Below are 15,000 nucleotides of genomic sequence, written 5' to 3' on the forward strand. Positions count from 1 at the left end.
TCTTAGTGAAAAAGTTCATTATGCTACAAAATGTGTTTTTCAGACATTGAAATTGAAGTTGAAGAACAAGCAGAATATATCTTTCAAAATACTAATGTCTGTGGTTGTTGCTGCTCTGCAGATGGACAACTAAAACTGTTTCTGCCAAAGAACATTTCAGTGTGGTTTGAGCTCCTGGGGCCTGGCACTATTCTGAGGCCCGCACCAAGCAAGAAAAATATGTTTTGGCATCTGTGGCATAAACTATATTTGTTTTATTTTCTTTGGTATGAATGAGTGAGTAGTCATCTATACCTGTTTTGTTGATGCAAACCAAAACAAGCTTCATCATTTGTCATCTGGAAAGCTGTGATGTTCTTAGATGTGGGGAATCAATGAAGAGCCAAGCAGGATTATATTCATGTTAGTTTATTGAACAAGTCTTTGACTCGGTATGGGACAGAGGATGACTGACACTTTAGTATCTAAATAAATCTCTGAGAAAATAATACTGTAATCTAAAATGGCATGTCTGTTTTTTTTTGTTTTTTTTTCAGTAAATCTCTGAAGTACAATATATACACATTCTTAATATGATACATACTGGCATTAACACACTAACAACAGCCATAACATTGCAATTTGTTGCAGTTTCATTGTTTATGATTGAGGGTTAACTGATTTGAATCCCCTTCATGACTTTAAATACATTCTTTCCCTTGCATACATAAGTGGATTGAAAAGACACTTCTTCACTCTTCCACTCGCATACAGTGCTTTCTCTCCAAAACATACTAATTTTGCATCCACTGACTCGAGAAAAACAAGAGTAAAGACATTTTCGATAACAACAAACCATTTAGTAGCTTAAACTGTACTATTTCTCATCCTGCCTCTGAGTATTATTCTCTGGAAATGTCAACAATTTTCTCTCAGACTGAGAGCATTGATGCATATCTCTCTATATATGCATACAATAAAATCATGCAGCTAATCTCAATAAAAGCTATCTCTTTTGGATATGCACATTAGAAAGGAAATGTTATCCCAATGTTATTCATTGCTTAGAAGCACTGAAGTCTGATCAATACTTTCAGAAATCAACTGTATTCTCCAGTACGCATTTGAGCAGTTTTACCAAATAATCTACTGCATAGAGCTGTTAAATAAAACCATATTTGTTTTATTTTTTGCGATTTGTTTGATTGCATCAAAAAGACTTGTGCGACTTGGATTCACATCTCAAAACATGAATAGTTAACCATGTCCTCATGGTGCATGGATAATAATAACAGTAGTAACAGACCAATGATTGAAAAGGTATTGAATTAAGATTAAATCTTTAACTAGTTGACCTTAAAACTGTGATCCATTGTCTAGTAGATCATTCTATAGCTTTGTCTTAATAAGCTATACACATTTGATTGGATTTAATATGGCTGAGCAGCTGTGCAGTTATGATGCACATCACCTTAGCAGCAAACACTCGAGAACACACACTCACAACCACACACACACACACACACACACAATCTTTCCCGCTCCCTGATATCAGTCTCATTGAGTTATTTCTGAGTGCTGTAAAAGTTGGTTAGACCGTTCCAATGTAATGCCCGTTGGTGTGTGAAATTGAGGTAATTATATTGCGTTTACTAGCGTCTACCAGAGAGGATTTTATGGAAAGTGTGACTAGAAAACTCAATCCAGACTGAAGAGCTTATGCTGTTGTGGATCACAACACAGAGAGCCTGGTGCGAAATGTAGCCTTAAGCTAAAAGGGAATAAGTTGGTCTAAAAGCATCACATTAGAAGGCTATGCCACATATCCCATAACAGATTACAAACGTTCAACATTTCCCCCCTCCACCGAAATGACCATCAGATGGGTTGAGATTTTCCCCAGGCCCAAGAACCCGAAGAATAGGCATAGCTTACACAAAAACAGCACTTAGTGGTTTCTTCTTGGTCGCCCATTCACCACAGAGATGGACAAATAAAGTTAAGTCGTTAAGTGTTACGGAGGTTCCACAATTTCACAGAGACACATACCACTCCTTGCGGTAACCAAAATACTTCCTTTCAGCACACAATATATATCCAGGTTCATGTGCTGGCTCTACTTCTGTGGATTCGTAGTAAGTGCCAGTGAGGGAGAAGCAGGTCTGACTGGACACGAGCCCTCATGTGACCACCTGCTGTACTGTTGAGCGTTCGTGAGGACACGATTGGTCCCTGCAGTGCAGCCTCTTTAGAAGCCGCTGGAGTTTATGGGAAAAGTTCTTGTTCATTTGCCTGTACATGAGGGGAATGGCGAAGCTACTGCAGAAGGCGAGCAGCTCGGATAAACATCTCAGGAAGAAGTATGTGGTGAGGTGCTGCTTGTTGGAATGGCTCCCAGGAGCTCCAGCCACTGTGTGCACCAGTAAGGTCATGTAGTATGGAGTCCATAGAAGAAACTGCACGCACACAGAGGCCAGCAGCAACCTGTGGATGGATGGATCGAGCCTCCCAGAGTCCTGGTCCAAAGGGGTGGACTCCTTCCTGATGCGGAGGATCAGCACGAACGCGTAAAGCACAGCTACCGCTGGCACCACGTACCCAATAAACATCATTATGGCATCAGCCGCCTCTTTGTTCTGCATCTTGGAGCATTCGATGATCTTAGTGGAGACGTGGTTGCATACATAGAAGAGCAGAGAAGAGAAGCTGGTGAGAACGGCGCCGCCCCAGATGAAGCCGCAAACATGCTTGGTGTTGTAGACGCTAGACATGTAGGTGCGCGGGAGAGCCCGCTCGATGTAATAGTCCAGACTGAGCAAGGTCGTGGAGTACATTATGACCAGAGAGGAGATGTTGAAGAGAATGAGAAGGGTAATGTAGAGCTCGTTGTTGTACTCCCACATGGGCCAGCGTGTAAAACTGGGCCCCAGCAGCTCTACTGGAGCCACCAAGTTGAGCACCAGGCCAGCAATGGCTATGTTCACAAAATAGACATCAGGCATGGTCATGGTGACCTTGTTGGAAAGGTTGACCACCACCAGCAGGGCATTGTAGCAAAGCCCCACTGGAAAGCAGACAATGAGGTACACCAGAGAGAAGATGGACAGAATGAGTCCAAAGTCCTGGCAGAGCTGGAGGTCCACGCTGTCGTCCGTCTCATTGTAAACCATGCAGCTCCACATTTCTAGGTTTCCAAAGGTGTCCGATCCTTCTTTCTGAATCAGCTGTAAAAAAAAAAAAAAAAGAGGATATGAGCAATGTATTAATGGATTGGTTTGGTTTCAAATTTTAAAAAAAAGAAAAGGCATTTATTAACCGACAAGATCAGGGGTGTACAATTCTGCTCCAGAAAGGCCACTTTCCTTCAGAGTTTAGCTCCAACTCACCTGCCTTGGAGCTTCTAGTGATTCTGAAGAGCTTCATTATCTGGCTCAGGTAATTAGGCATAGAGCTAAACTCTGCTGAAAGGTGGATCTCCAGGAGCAGGACCGCACACCTTTGGTGACACCCCTAGACACCAAGATGATGAATAGTTCACAAACAATACTCCCCTGTGATGAATTGTTAATTAAGGGTGTACAGTAGTCAACATTTGAAGTGGATCTAAAACGTTCATCAAAGTTGTCCTAAGACAAGACTGCATTTTGGTTTTAGGTTTTAGGACAAATTTGATTAAATGTTTTGATCCACTTCAAATGTTGACTAGTGTCACACCAGGAAGCTGGTCAACTTGCTTTGGTCCGGACCAAATACAATGTTGATTTTTTTTTTCTGTTTGGTGTGGTTCGCTTTCACACTGCTCTTTTTGCAAGTGAACCAGAAATTGTAAACAAAACAATACATGTGCTAAGGTCATCCATTCATTGGTTCATCCATTCAACCGTACCAGATTTTGTTTGGAACTGGACCGAGACCACCTCTTCAGCTGGGTCTCGGTATGGTTGTTTGGTCCGCACCCGCACTTGAGTTTGATTCAATCGAACTAAACAAGACAGGCGTGAATACACCCTAAAACTGTATTTTAAAGCAGTGTTAATTTTGACAGCAAATTTTGATTTAGTTTTAGTCATAGTCTTTTGACAAAAATGCTATTTGGTTTTAGTCATATTTTAGTCATCTGAATTGTTTTTAGTTTTAGTTGACTAAATCTACAGTAAATTTAGTCTGCTACAATCTAATGGGTTTAGTTACAGTGCATTTATTAAGCATTTCTCTAAAATTTCCAAACTCATTGTATAGGTTTAATATTAAGGTTTTATTATGATAGACTGCGATTTAACTGCGGTAACACACAACATGCCTTTTTAATGAACTTTTTAATGAAATATCAATGGTTATATAGGCTAATTATGCATTATTTATAACAACTTGTTTACCATATTATTCATTCTTTCAAGCAGACATATTTATTTCTATAAATAAATTTAGATTAATCTTTAGGGCTACTAAAGTGATTCAGTCAAGAGCAGTGAGTGATTTTCTGTCTTTCTTTTGTTGCTTGATTAACATCAATGACTCGGACAATAGTGGCTAAATTAGGCTGCTGTCCCTTTAAAACCGAATGTACAGATGCAATGTACTGATACACATTCTCCCTACTGTTTACGTTCACTTAAGACGTAATTAACTGTGTTTACGTGAATACTCGTCAAAACGGACATTTCGACATCATTTTGTTTGTATTTTTTCCGTTCATGCAACGCAGGAGCGTAGCCAGAAAAGAGACTCTGGGTGTGCATCAGAAAAACTGGGTGTGCCACATTTACTGTCAGATTAATGTGCAGGGAAAAAAAACAAAAAAACACCAAGACTGTGTATTACTAACGTTACAGAACAGAACAGACTGGGCTGATATAGCCTGTAAAAATATATAACATCTCTAATTACGTAGTCGGAATGAAAAGGTGCATTTCTTTATTAAGTTCATGTGGAGATGGCGAGTGCAGCGTCGCATTCAGCAACTTTATCTTTACAGCCGACACTGACTGAGAAGAAATCACTAGTTTATTAACAAATAATTAAAATGTTTTCTTTTCCCTTTCCCCCAACATATTCATAATCATTAGCCTACTTTTGCCATTGCAAGTTTTATACGTGTGCTTGAGCGCGGAATAGGCTATAGGCCTATATATTAAAGGATGGTTTGTAAGCCTAGGTTATTATATTAATCAATTTACGTGTGACTAGTGAAATCTTTAGTCGGGGACAGGCCTACTTGGCACAAGGAACCGATCCATTTTTAAAATAAAATGCTGACAATTCGGAAGGGTGCCTGCTAATCACGTCACGTTATATTGCAATGCACGAGTTATGAATGCGTAATAAGTCAAATGTTTTGATTTTATTTAATTTCTTATGGGTGCTATGGCAGTGCTTTGGTCTTTCTTGGGGGTGCTGAAGCATCTGCTAGCCCCTCCTTAGCGCCGCACATGTTTATTACGATTAAAAAAATAATAATTCTGCATCTGTTTTTAGGTGTGCCAGCTGCCACTGTGGGTGGCACCGGCACACCCTGGCACACCCGTGGCTACGCCCCTGATGCGACGTGAAAGAGTACTCATGCGCTGTGAGACCCGCTTTCTGTGCGTGTATGCTTCAGTGTCTGCGCTCAGAAAACCGGACCGAATTGAGTTCTCTCTTGCGTCATCGTCATTTTTATCTATATGCCTGCTCTTCTCTTACTCCCACATATTGACATTTTTTAACGTTTTATGCGCCATGCAGCAAGTGTATTTTAGCTTATGTCCCGCCGGTTCATATGTTCGCATCTAACCTCCAATGCAGCAGATTCGTTCTGAATTAATCTCTTCCCAAATCGTCCCTCCCTAACATTTTCGTCTCGTTTTTATTTGTCGGCGTAAATGTCAATAGATTTACGTCATAATTTTTGTCAATCAAAAAGAGTTTTCATTCGTTATAGTCTCGTTGCCTAATGCTATCGGATCAGTTGCTTAGAAAGACAAGCCATGTAATTATTTAGTACACCTTTAAAACGGTGTTAATTTCGTTGACGAATAATTTTCGTCAACGAAATTAACACCGTTTTAAAGGTGTACTAAATAATTACATGGCTTGTCTTTCTAAGCAACTGATCCAATAGCATTAGGCTTTCTACTGCCCTAGAAATCAGCAGACTGATTTGCAATTTGCAACATAACAAATTTATATACTCTGGAATACTGCAAAATGTAAGGAACGTTCACAGGTTTGTACTAACTTTCTCAAAGTAGATACAGCTAATCATGTGATCTCAGCATGGTGGTCATTCCTTATACAGAGTAACAGCTCTTTATAAGCCGTTGATATATACGGACTGCTATAATGACACAGTACACCTGTAATGCTTAATATTAGCATTTTATATCCTTTATAGGCATTTATTGATCAGTGGCTTTGCAAAAACCTTGATGTTTTTTATGCCGATGTGGCCAACGTTGGTCCTGGAGAGCCACAGTCCTGCAGAGTTTTGCTCCAACCTTGATACAATAAAAAATTAATCTGTCTGTACCTTTCTAGTAACCCTTAGATCTTGATTAGCTTGTTCAGGTGCGTTTGATTGGGTTGGAGCTGAAGCCAGCAGAACTGTAGCTCTCCAGGACTGACATTGGCCACCCCTGTTTTACACCATCACACAAGAGAAGAAAACTGAAACCATGCATAAACACTGCAGGCACTGCATGACCATTAGATCTGAAGAAACACCATTATTTCCACTTCATTGCATCTTACAGACTGAATAAATCTCAGCACAATATGCTGCACTGGACAGCACTGGACCTAAACCCAGGGAATTATCCCAGTTAACACATGCCATTGAGGTTCACGTTGCACCAAAAAAAAAAAAGGAGCAGCATTATATGTCATCAGACATTTTTCTTTCCAAAACAATAGGTTCCACCTCTACAGCTCAGCACCTTGGCTCATTGGGTGGTGACAATACATGTGCTGTGACCAAAGGATGGCATAATTCAGCTCTGAGACTGAGAGGCGTGCAGATTTATGGCATGAGATGTGACGTGTCAAGGGTGCAGTGGATGCACAGTGTGAGGTTTGAGTTCAGGGTGAGGTCACAGCGCGGGCACACGCAGAGAGCTGCTCTGCAGTCCACTCATTAAAACATAATGACATAACACTCTCCCTGAACACAATGGGAACACTAGCCTCACTTTTGTATTCGCATATGATGACACAAAGGCAACATTATTCTTTTATTTAATTTAACTGGCTTTATGGACTTTATTTAAAAAGACAGCAAAGAGAGGAAAGCTGAAAAAAAGAGCCAAATTTGAACCTCGGCTCTCTTGAGCAACAGCTCCTTTTATATGTGATGAGCATGTGCGCCAGTCAAAATGATTTGTCCTTACTATGTTTATTTGGGATATTCCCAATCATGGTACACATTCCATTCACACATACTTCAATCTAAAATTACAAGAGAATATATTCCTTAACAGCAATTGAATTAAATTTTGTATTGCAATTATTTGCATGACAATTGTTAGCCAAAATTTCAACAAATAATAAAAAAAAAAAAAAAGACAAACTGCTTTTTGAGAGTTAAAATCTCTGGAAATCACACAACTATTAAACAAATAATTTTTTTTTTTTTTGAGAACAACAGTCTTAGGGAACGTTTTGCAGCTCAGACTTTCTGACACAAAGCCTCTGGCTTTCGTGTACATGTCAGCATGTATTTGGTAGTGGACCTGGAGTTTTCCCAGACAATGCTGAGCACATCTGAGCAGATATAATGACTGTTGAGTGAGCGTTTCTCTGTCTGCTTACGTAACAGTCACAGAACGGCTGTTTTGGCCTGGAGACAGGCAGCCACGGATTGCTCCTCTATGGCTCTCACTGACGGAGACACACATTTACCCTTTTCACCTTGTAGTCATACACCTATAGTGAACCAGCATGTTTTTGCAGCTCTGTATGTACACGCTGCACTTTATGTTGTGGTCTAACCGGTATATAACTACCAGTAGCCTATATATCCTCACGTGTACACTTAAAAACTCGTCTGGAGGTAAAACTTGTAAAAGCTAAAGTGTTTTTCTCATTGGCAAGAGACTCGGTCTTGTTGGCCACAGGCTGGGAACAGGAGAAAAGGACCACTGTGGGAAAACAAGTGATGACATGGTTTCTAAAGGGCAGGTGTAAAAGTCTGAGTCCATAATGCTTCCAAGGCCATGTCGGCTTTTCCACATGAATTACTCTCAAAGAAACAACATATCTTGCAAAAGGACTTCACTGCTACTCTAGCAAACACAATAGAACAGCCAAGACTAGCTACTACCTGTGTCCTTATCTCCAACTTAAAAACATCAGTCATCAGCCTGTTCCCTTCCTCCACTTTCTGTGACCATAGCAACCAATAGTGCAAATAAGGGCAGTACTGCTCAGTTTCAGTTGCAAACTGTTAAAAGCCTCTGTATTTACTCTTTCACTGAATCATTTTCATTTTTGTAGAAACCGTTCTATTTGATGATGATGAACAGAACAATCAAAAGAAAAGCATTTATGGTGTGAGCTGCTGAAAAACTCATCTGACACAAAAATTCAAAACAGAAAAGAAAATCTTTCTAGACTCTTTCTAGATTTACTCCATTCAAAATTGTGTGATCTGTAAGATTTGTTAATGTTTTTTTAATTATTATTCTAACAAAGGCCTAATTTATGTGATGAAAAATACACTGAAAATAGTAATATTATGAAATATTATTACAATTAAAAAATTATGATTTATGTGTTATTATTTATTCCTGTGATGCAAAGCTGAATTTTCAGCACCATTACTCCAGTCTTCAGTGTCATATAATCTTTCAGTTCATTCTAATATGCTGATTTGCTGCTCAAGAAACATTTATTATTATCAATGTTGGAAACCAGAACACAGTTTTTCAGGATTCTTTGATGAATAGAAAGTTTAAAAGAACAACATTTATTTGAAATAGAAATGGTTTGTTTTTACCTTTGATCAATTTAATGCATCTTTGCTGGATAAAATTATTTTCTTTTTTTTTTCTCTTGCTATATATCATAGTAATTGTCTAGCTGGTTGATATAGTCAACTATCCTGCCCATCCTTACTGTAGATCCCTGCTTTGCAGCATCTTGTCTCCTTCAAGAAACCATGACCAAACACTGTCTAGGCTGGCAGACCAAAGCATTCCTGAATGGGTGTAAAAGGTAGCTGACATCACAGCTTGCTGTAAAGCATGTCATTTAGGGAGGCGTTCTAATACCTGCAGCTCACGGCTCACATACATGAGCAAGCATGCCTGCAAAGGTAAATGTCCATCCACTCCACCGCACAGTGTACCTCTCAGTGACCCCTGTTATTAATGTTACCTCCCTCACACAGACAACAAGACATCTTGGCTGACCATGCATCTGGATGAAGAGTGTTGTGGGAGTACAACCAAATGCACTTGACACTTTCAGAGCAGTCAACCCACCCACCGCCTAGCAGATGAAAAGAGGGCTGCTCCACACCCCTCATATCCCCGCTGGAATGTACAGCAAATTCTCAGAATCGGCTGAGTGATGTCACATGGTTGCATTTTCTGAGCTTTGTGTGTGTGTGTGTGTATGCTGCGAGGGTTTAGGTAATGAGTAGTAAATGAAGATGAGGACTGAGCGCTCTGCAGTCAAATCATGTCGTGCTACAATAGATTTTTCACTTCTGTGTTTCAGCTGCAGGGATTTAGAAAATAGAAAGCAGACTTAGAGGAAGAACAAGTATTTACAGTCAAAAATGTAAGGTTCTGCATTTTTTTAAGGTGAAATTATGCATAAAAATTACGCAAACAAAAATAAAAAAAAATGAAATAATTCCATTATTAATTAAAATCTAAAATCTAGTACTGCATGTAAAAACATACGAGTGATTTTTTTCAGTGAGACATTTAAAAAGTTGAAAATTATTCACTGCATGCATTAAAAAAAGACTAAAACAGCAAATAACTTTAAATGATTTAACACTGCATTATATTTACTGCAAAATACTGTCAAAGTTTGGGGGTTTTATATATAAATATTTAATTTATATTATATTAAGTCCCTGTGCTACGCATCACATACAATTATATTTAATTTACCTTTACTTTAGTTTATTTTATAGCTTATTTAATTTTAGTTTAGAAATATAATCAGCCAGTTTATTAATATAAATAGTTAAAATTTTTCAGTATGTACATTAGGTGTTTCGTTTTACATTTTCTTAAATTTTTTTTGTGTTTACTGCATTATTTTTGCATCATGTGTGTTACCAGAATGTCATCCAATTTTTTACAGTGAACGTACAGTGTTTTTACTCAGCAGCCTTCTTTCTGCCAATTACAACAGACAGAAACAGTCATGGTCATCCCGGTACAAAGATCAAAGTGTGCCTTATTAAATATTCAAATAAAAATATTTAATATTCTACCGAAAATTTCAGATTAATAAATGGATACTCAACCGTTTGTCTGGCTTGAAAGTGTGGGTGTTGCAGAAGGACCTCTTCATCAACAAGCAATTTATTCAACACTGCCTTGACCTGATTCAGTCTCTCATTCTCCCTCAGCAGCAGCATTTATTCTTACCTGCTTTTCACCATCTACAAGCAACAGGGCAAACGATGACCTGCAATCCTTTCCTGAAGTTGCGAAACACCAACAAACAACGTCTCAATTAAACCTCCGGCACATAGGCCTATCTGTATTAGTCTTCCTGACAGCACCTCCGCTGGCCTGACCCCTGGGACGGCATGTTCTCTCAGCACTTCTTTGTAAAGTCATCAGCAAGAGAGATCACTCTGGGTGTTTGCGTACCGCGTGCATGGATTATCGCTAGGCAGTCTTGAACCGAGACAAACAAATTCTCCTGGTTACACAAATTATTCCTGCATGGTTTGCATAGCACAATTTGGTTATGCATCACTTTGCTGGTGAACATTATATTGTGGGGTGTACATCAAGTCTTGATAATGCTGAATAAGTGATATTGGGTTATTTGGTCAATAACCAATCAATATTTTTTTTTAATAAAAATACCTCCAATGATTTAACATCCAACTGATAACATTACAAATATATGGAATGAAATATCAGGACTGAAGAGAACATGAGAGATCAAAGTTGACAACTGTATGAGAAAATTGGATAACAGGTTATGTAATCCTCTCATGTCCAGCTGGACAGTCCAGACCGTGTTGGAGAGTAAAGCGCTCGCTAGTGTTTTTAGGCAAAGAGACATGCTTTTCTCAGCTGTCTCGTATGACGTCTGCAATCTTCAACAGAAAGCACAGGCACATTGCCATCTTCTTACAAGTGCTACAAGGACCTGATCCAACGGTAACGTAGCCTTTCTGTCGTTTTTGGTTGTTTAGGCAATAAAAAGAAGTTGGATGTCACTTCCCAGCAACATCATTTGTGCATAGGTATATTGCAAAATAAGCCAATGTGTCATAGTATGAGACTAAACTTCAGGCAAATAAAAATAACATGGTCATGCTTTTCCATGTGTTACTTTGGTCCGGGACACAAAATTAATGGGATTAATCTTTGAAAACCTCAAAATATGCTCCTCTTTCTAAACCCATACAACACAAATGAGGTTAAAATGCAAATAAAGACATTTTTGATTACATTTAGTAAATATTACACTACAATACAGTGGTTTTCTTCTCAAAGGTCAATGGTCATTAATAAGTCAACAAGAGTAAGCAACTTTCACAGCTTTCTCAAGTTTAAAATCAATTTATCACTTTTCATTTTTTAGTTCATTACTTAACTGACTCACTACCTTGGTTTGTTTTTAATTTTAATATAAATATCTAAAATATAAAAGTTAAAATTGACAAGGTACAGTGTTTAAAAGTAAAGATACACTGTGTTCTTCAGGCACTCTTATAACACTGAAAATTACACAAAATGCATAACACACAATATATATATGTCCCGTAATCGCAGGAAAAAAATAAAATAAATGCATTTTGTAAACAATTAACGGAGGGAAAATCTACTAAAAAGATGCGTTTTTTGACTGAGCAGTGAATATCATTGGTTTGTTTTTCATCCGGGCATTACACGTACATTTGAGTTTAACCTGTCTGATGTTGCAGTTTTACTTAACTGTCACAAATAAGCCATACTTCGAGCAGTAAACTGTTAAAAAGTGTCAAACATGAATCTGATTGATTTTGCGAGTTCTCCCATCACAGCCGACGAAACAGCGGGTTAAATTCCACTTTAAAAACAACTTTAAACTCAATATAGGGAGGTATTGGCTAACCTACTCACCACAGGACCAGTTCTTGGCACTGAGACAGCTCTACGGAGGCATCGGGTTCTGCTGTATTTCCATTGACATTTCTCCTCGGATACTTTGACAAAAGCTCCCAAATCGGCAGCTAGACTACCAGGACCTCGTGTGAAATTAATTAAGTAAAAATGCGATCGATCAAGGCACCGATATGTGGCGTAAATACACTTGCATATGATATATTCGTCTCTGGTCCGTCAAAGCTTGTTCTGGAAAGGGGAGGACGCTGATGATCTTACTACGAATCGAGTGGTGCTGAACTCTACAGTGTGTACACACGTCACGTGACCCTCCCCCACAGCCCTCTTCAAGAGGCCCGACTGCAACATTTTGAAACCTTAGTTTTTAATATGCATAACGCAAACGTACGCTATTGGACGGTAACACGGCGAAGGCGCGCGTACCTGATTAATATTCATTAGGCAGGCGTTCGCTATTGGACGACCACCGAACAACGCCTGCGTAGGGTAATTAATATGCATGAGACAAGCCTTTGCCAATGGAAGGTTACCAAGTCACGTGAGCGCGACCTATTTAATATTCATAAGCTCAGCCCCAGCCATAGTAGCGTTCGTAATTTCGTAAATTCGCAGTCAATGGACGAGTGTGGCGGAGGGAGGGAGGGCTGACATACAGCAACTTTCAACAGCACACTCACTCACTATCGCGTTCAAAAATACAAAAGCAGCTTTGAGTCTCCAGGTCAGAGGATTATGGATCCCGCAGCATTATTTAGTCTATTTTACACCGGTAGTCTGGACGACGAAACTAACCTAGCCTACTTGCAGTTGATTTTATATTTATAGACAATAAACTCAGGTTGGTTTTTGTTTGGTAGAAAAGCCTCAAGAAAACAACTATATCAGAATATAGAGACATAGAATCCCTGCTGAAAAAACAAAACAATAGAAAATGTAATGGTTTTAATGGGTAATGGGAATTGTATTGGTTTTAATGGAAACTATAATGGTGTCTGCTGGTATGTGATGGATTCTATTGGTGGGATGTTAAATCCTATTGGAAAAATGCCCAAAACACACTACAAAAAGGAATTTTGTAATGGATTTACTGGAAAAAGCTAATTTAGAATTTAGTTTAGAACATTAGAATTTCTGTGATGGTTTCTATTGGACTTCTACTGTTTTTTGTTTGTTTGTTTGTTTGTTTTTTTTAGCAGGGATGTGACTGCTGGCAAACAAACTTCAATATGATGCATATGATTTTAAATGATTTAGTATAGTTTAGTTAGTTTAGGTTTTATTAATACCCCAATATTCAGAATATTGCTTAGTCAAAAGCCTATGGGCTTAGCTGATTTCGAGGGGTGAGAACCAGAAAGGCGTGAGTGACATTTTTGGTGAAATGGAGATATCAAATGAAAGCTCTTAATGAGCTCTTTCTACTGGCAAAAATACTGTCATCCATGAGTGTACAAATTTTTATTATAGACAATTGAAATCAGTACACAAAGTCAGATCAAACTATGGTAAAATTTTTGTTTTGGCTCTCCTGTAAAGTTGGTGAAATGTCACTTAACGCCTTTCCTGGTTCTCACCCCTCGATTTGTTAAGGTACATTCTGTAGTTTATTTGCAAACTAAAATAAAGAAATTGAACAGCACTTTTACGAAATAGACTCAAAAGAAACGGTTTTATTCTACATGGAGCATTGCCCTAGTGAGATCTGTTACTGATGTAATACTATGGCTGGATCCAAAATCGCATACTTTCTGAGCAGGTACTTGTTTTGAATAAGAACTTACTTTATGATTGTTAGAAAAGTTTTAGTTTTGTGTATAAATTCAATCACATTCATCATGTTGTCACAGTCATGTGACCTGTCAGCATAATTTGCGACTCTTCTCTGCCATTCACAATCCTCTCTTGTGGCCTCATGGGATAGTAAAATTTCCATCAGATGTGCACCTCATAATCTTACCGGAAGTAGGTACCTTTTGGCGACTGTTTTATGAATGATGTCAATTCGACATACTGGTTTCACTGTTATTCACTTGCTATAAAGTTTTGAAGTATCTATATTTGGATGCAGCCAAACTTGACTTTATAGGCACTTCTTTAAGCTATAGTGCTGAAGTCGCTTCACAGGTTATAACACTAAAGTACGTTCATTCACAAAAACAGATAACTTCATTTTTAACAATTTTCAAAAATCATGTTTTTTTCATTGTGCATTCCAATTAATCTCAATCAAACTGCAGTTGGGTTATTTTGATTAGGTTAAAAAATAACTAAAAAATACAGCTAACTAACACAATAAAAACATGATAACACAATAATTTTAAAAAAAAATGGAGTCATCTATTTTTGCAAATAAACTATTCGTATACACAAAACAAGCACGCCAACTAAATATAACAAACACAATGTAATTCCAGATACATCAACAGAGCCACCCATCCCACAAAATGAGGATAAATGCAAACAAAAAAAATGCAAGTTTTAGTTTTTTTCATGCTTTAATTACATTTGAGACCATTAATCATTCATTCGTGTGTTCATTATCCTATATGGTAGATCCGTTTCCTCTTTTACCTCATTTTCAAGAGAACTGGAGGGAAGTCTTTTGCAGTTCTGCTTTCCTGAACTTTTCATAGTAAGTCTCTCTCATAATGTGACTAGTTTGCAAAGAAGCTTAAAGATTATGAGCAGTGAAACCCACTCTAAGTACATCCCTGTTTTTGACCCACATTTTGAA

The 15,000-nt window shown here is 38.3% G+C and overlaps 1 protein-coding gene across 2 annotated transcripts; it reads right to left on the bottom strand.

Annotated features, from left to right (window-relative positions):
• Positions 1–392: 392 nt before the first annotated feature.
• On the bottom strand, positions 393–12,592 carry gpr146 (G protein-coupled receptor 146). Of its 2 annotated transcripts, none has more exons than XM_058771286.1 (2): positions 12,256–12,592; positions 393–3,203 (listed from the first exon to the last, which is right to left on the bottom strand). In XM_058771286.1, the coding sequence occupies exon 2, from the start codon at positions 3,159–3,161 to the stop codon at positions 2,160–2,162; it is 1,002 nt and encodes a 333-aa protein (XP_058627269.1). In that variant the 5' UTR covers positions 3,162–3,203; positions 12,256–12,592; the 3' UTR covers positions 393–2,159. The 2 variants fall into 2 exon arrangements, with proteins under 2 accessions (XP_058627269.1, XP_058627268.1); XM_058771285.1 differs by having other exon boundaries at positions 12,264–12,591.
• Positions 12,593–15,000: the final 2,408 nt, after the last annotated feature.

Source organism: Onychostoma macrolepis, chromosome 03 (assembly GCF_012432095.1).
Source record: "Onychostoma macrolepis isolate SWU-2019 chromosome 03, ASM1243209v1, whole genome shotgun sequence".
NCBI lineage: Eukaryota > Metazoa > Chordata > Actinopteri > Cypriniformes > Cyprinidae > Onychostoma > Onychostoma macrolepis.

What these genes read in the sequence shown, in the direction of transcription:
- gpr146 (XM_058771286.1), bottom strand. Translation starts at nt 3,161, where the DNA reads ATGTGGAGCTGCATGGTTTACAATGAGACGGACGACAGCGTGGACCTC.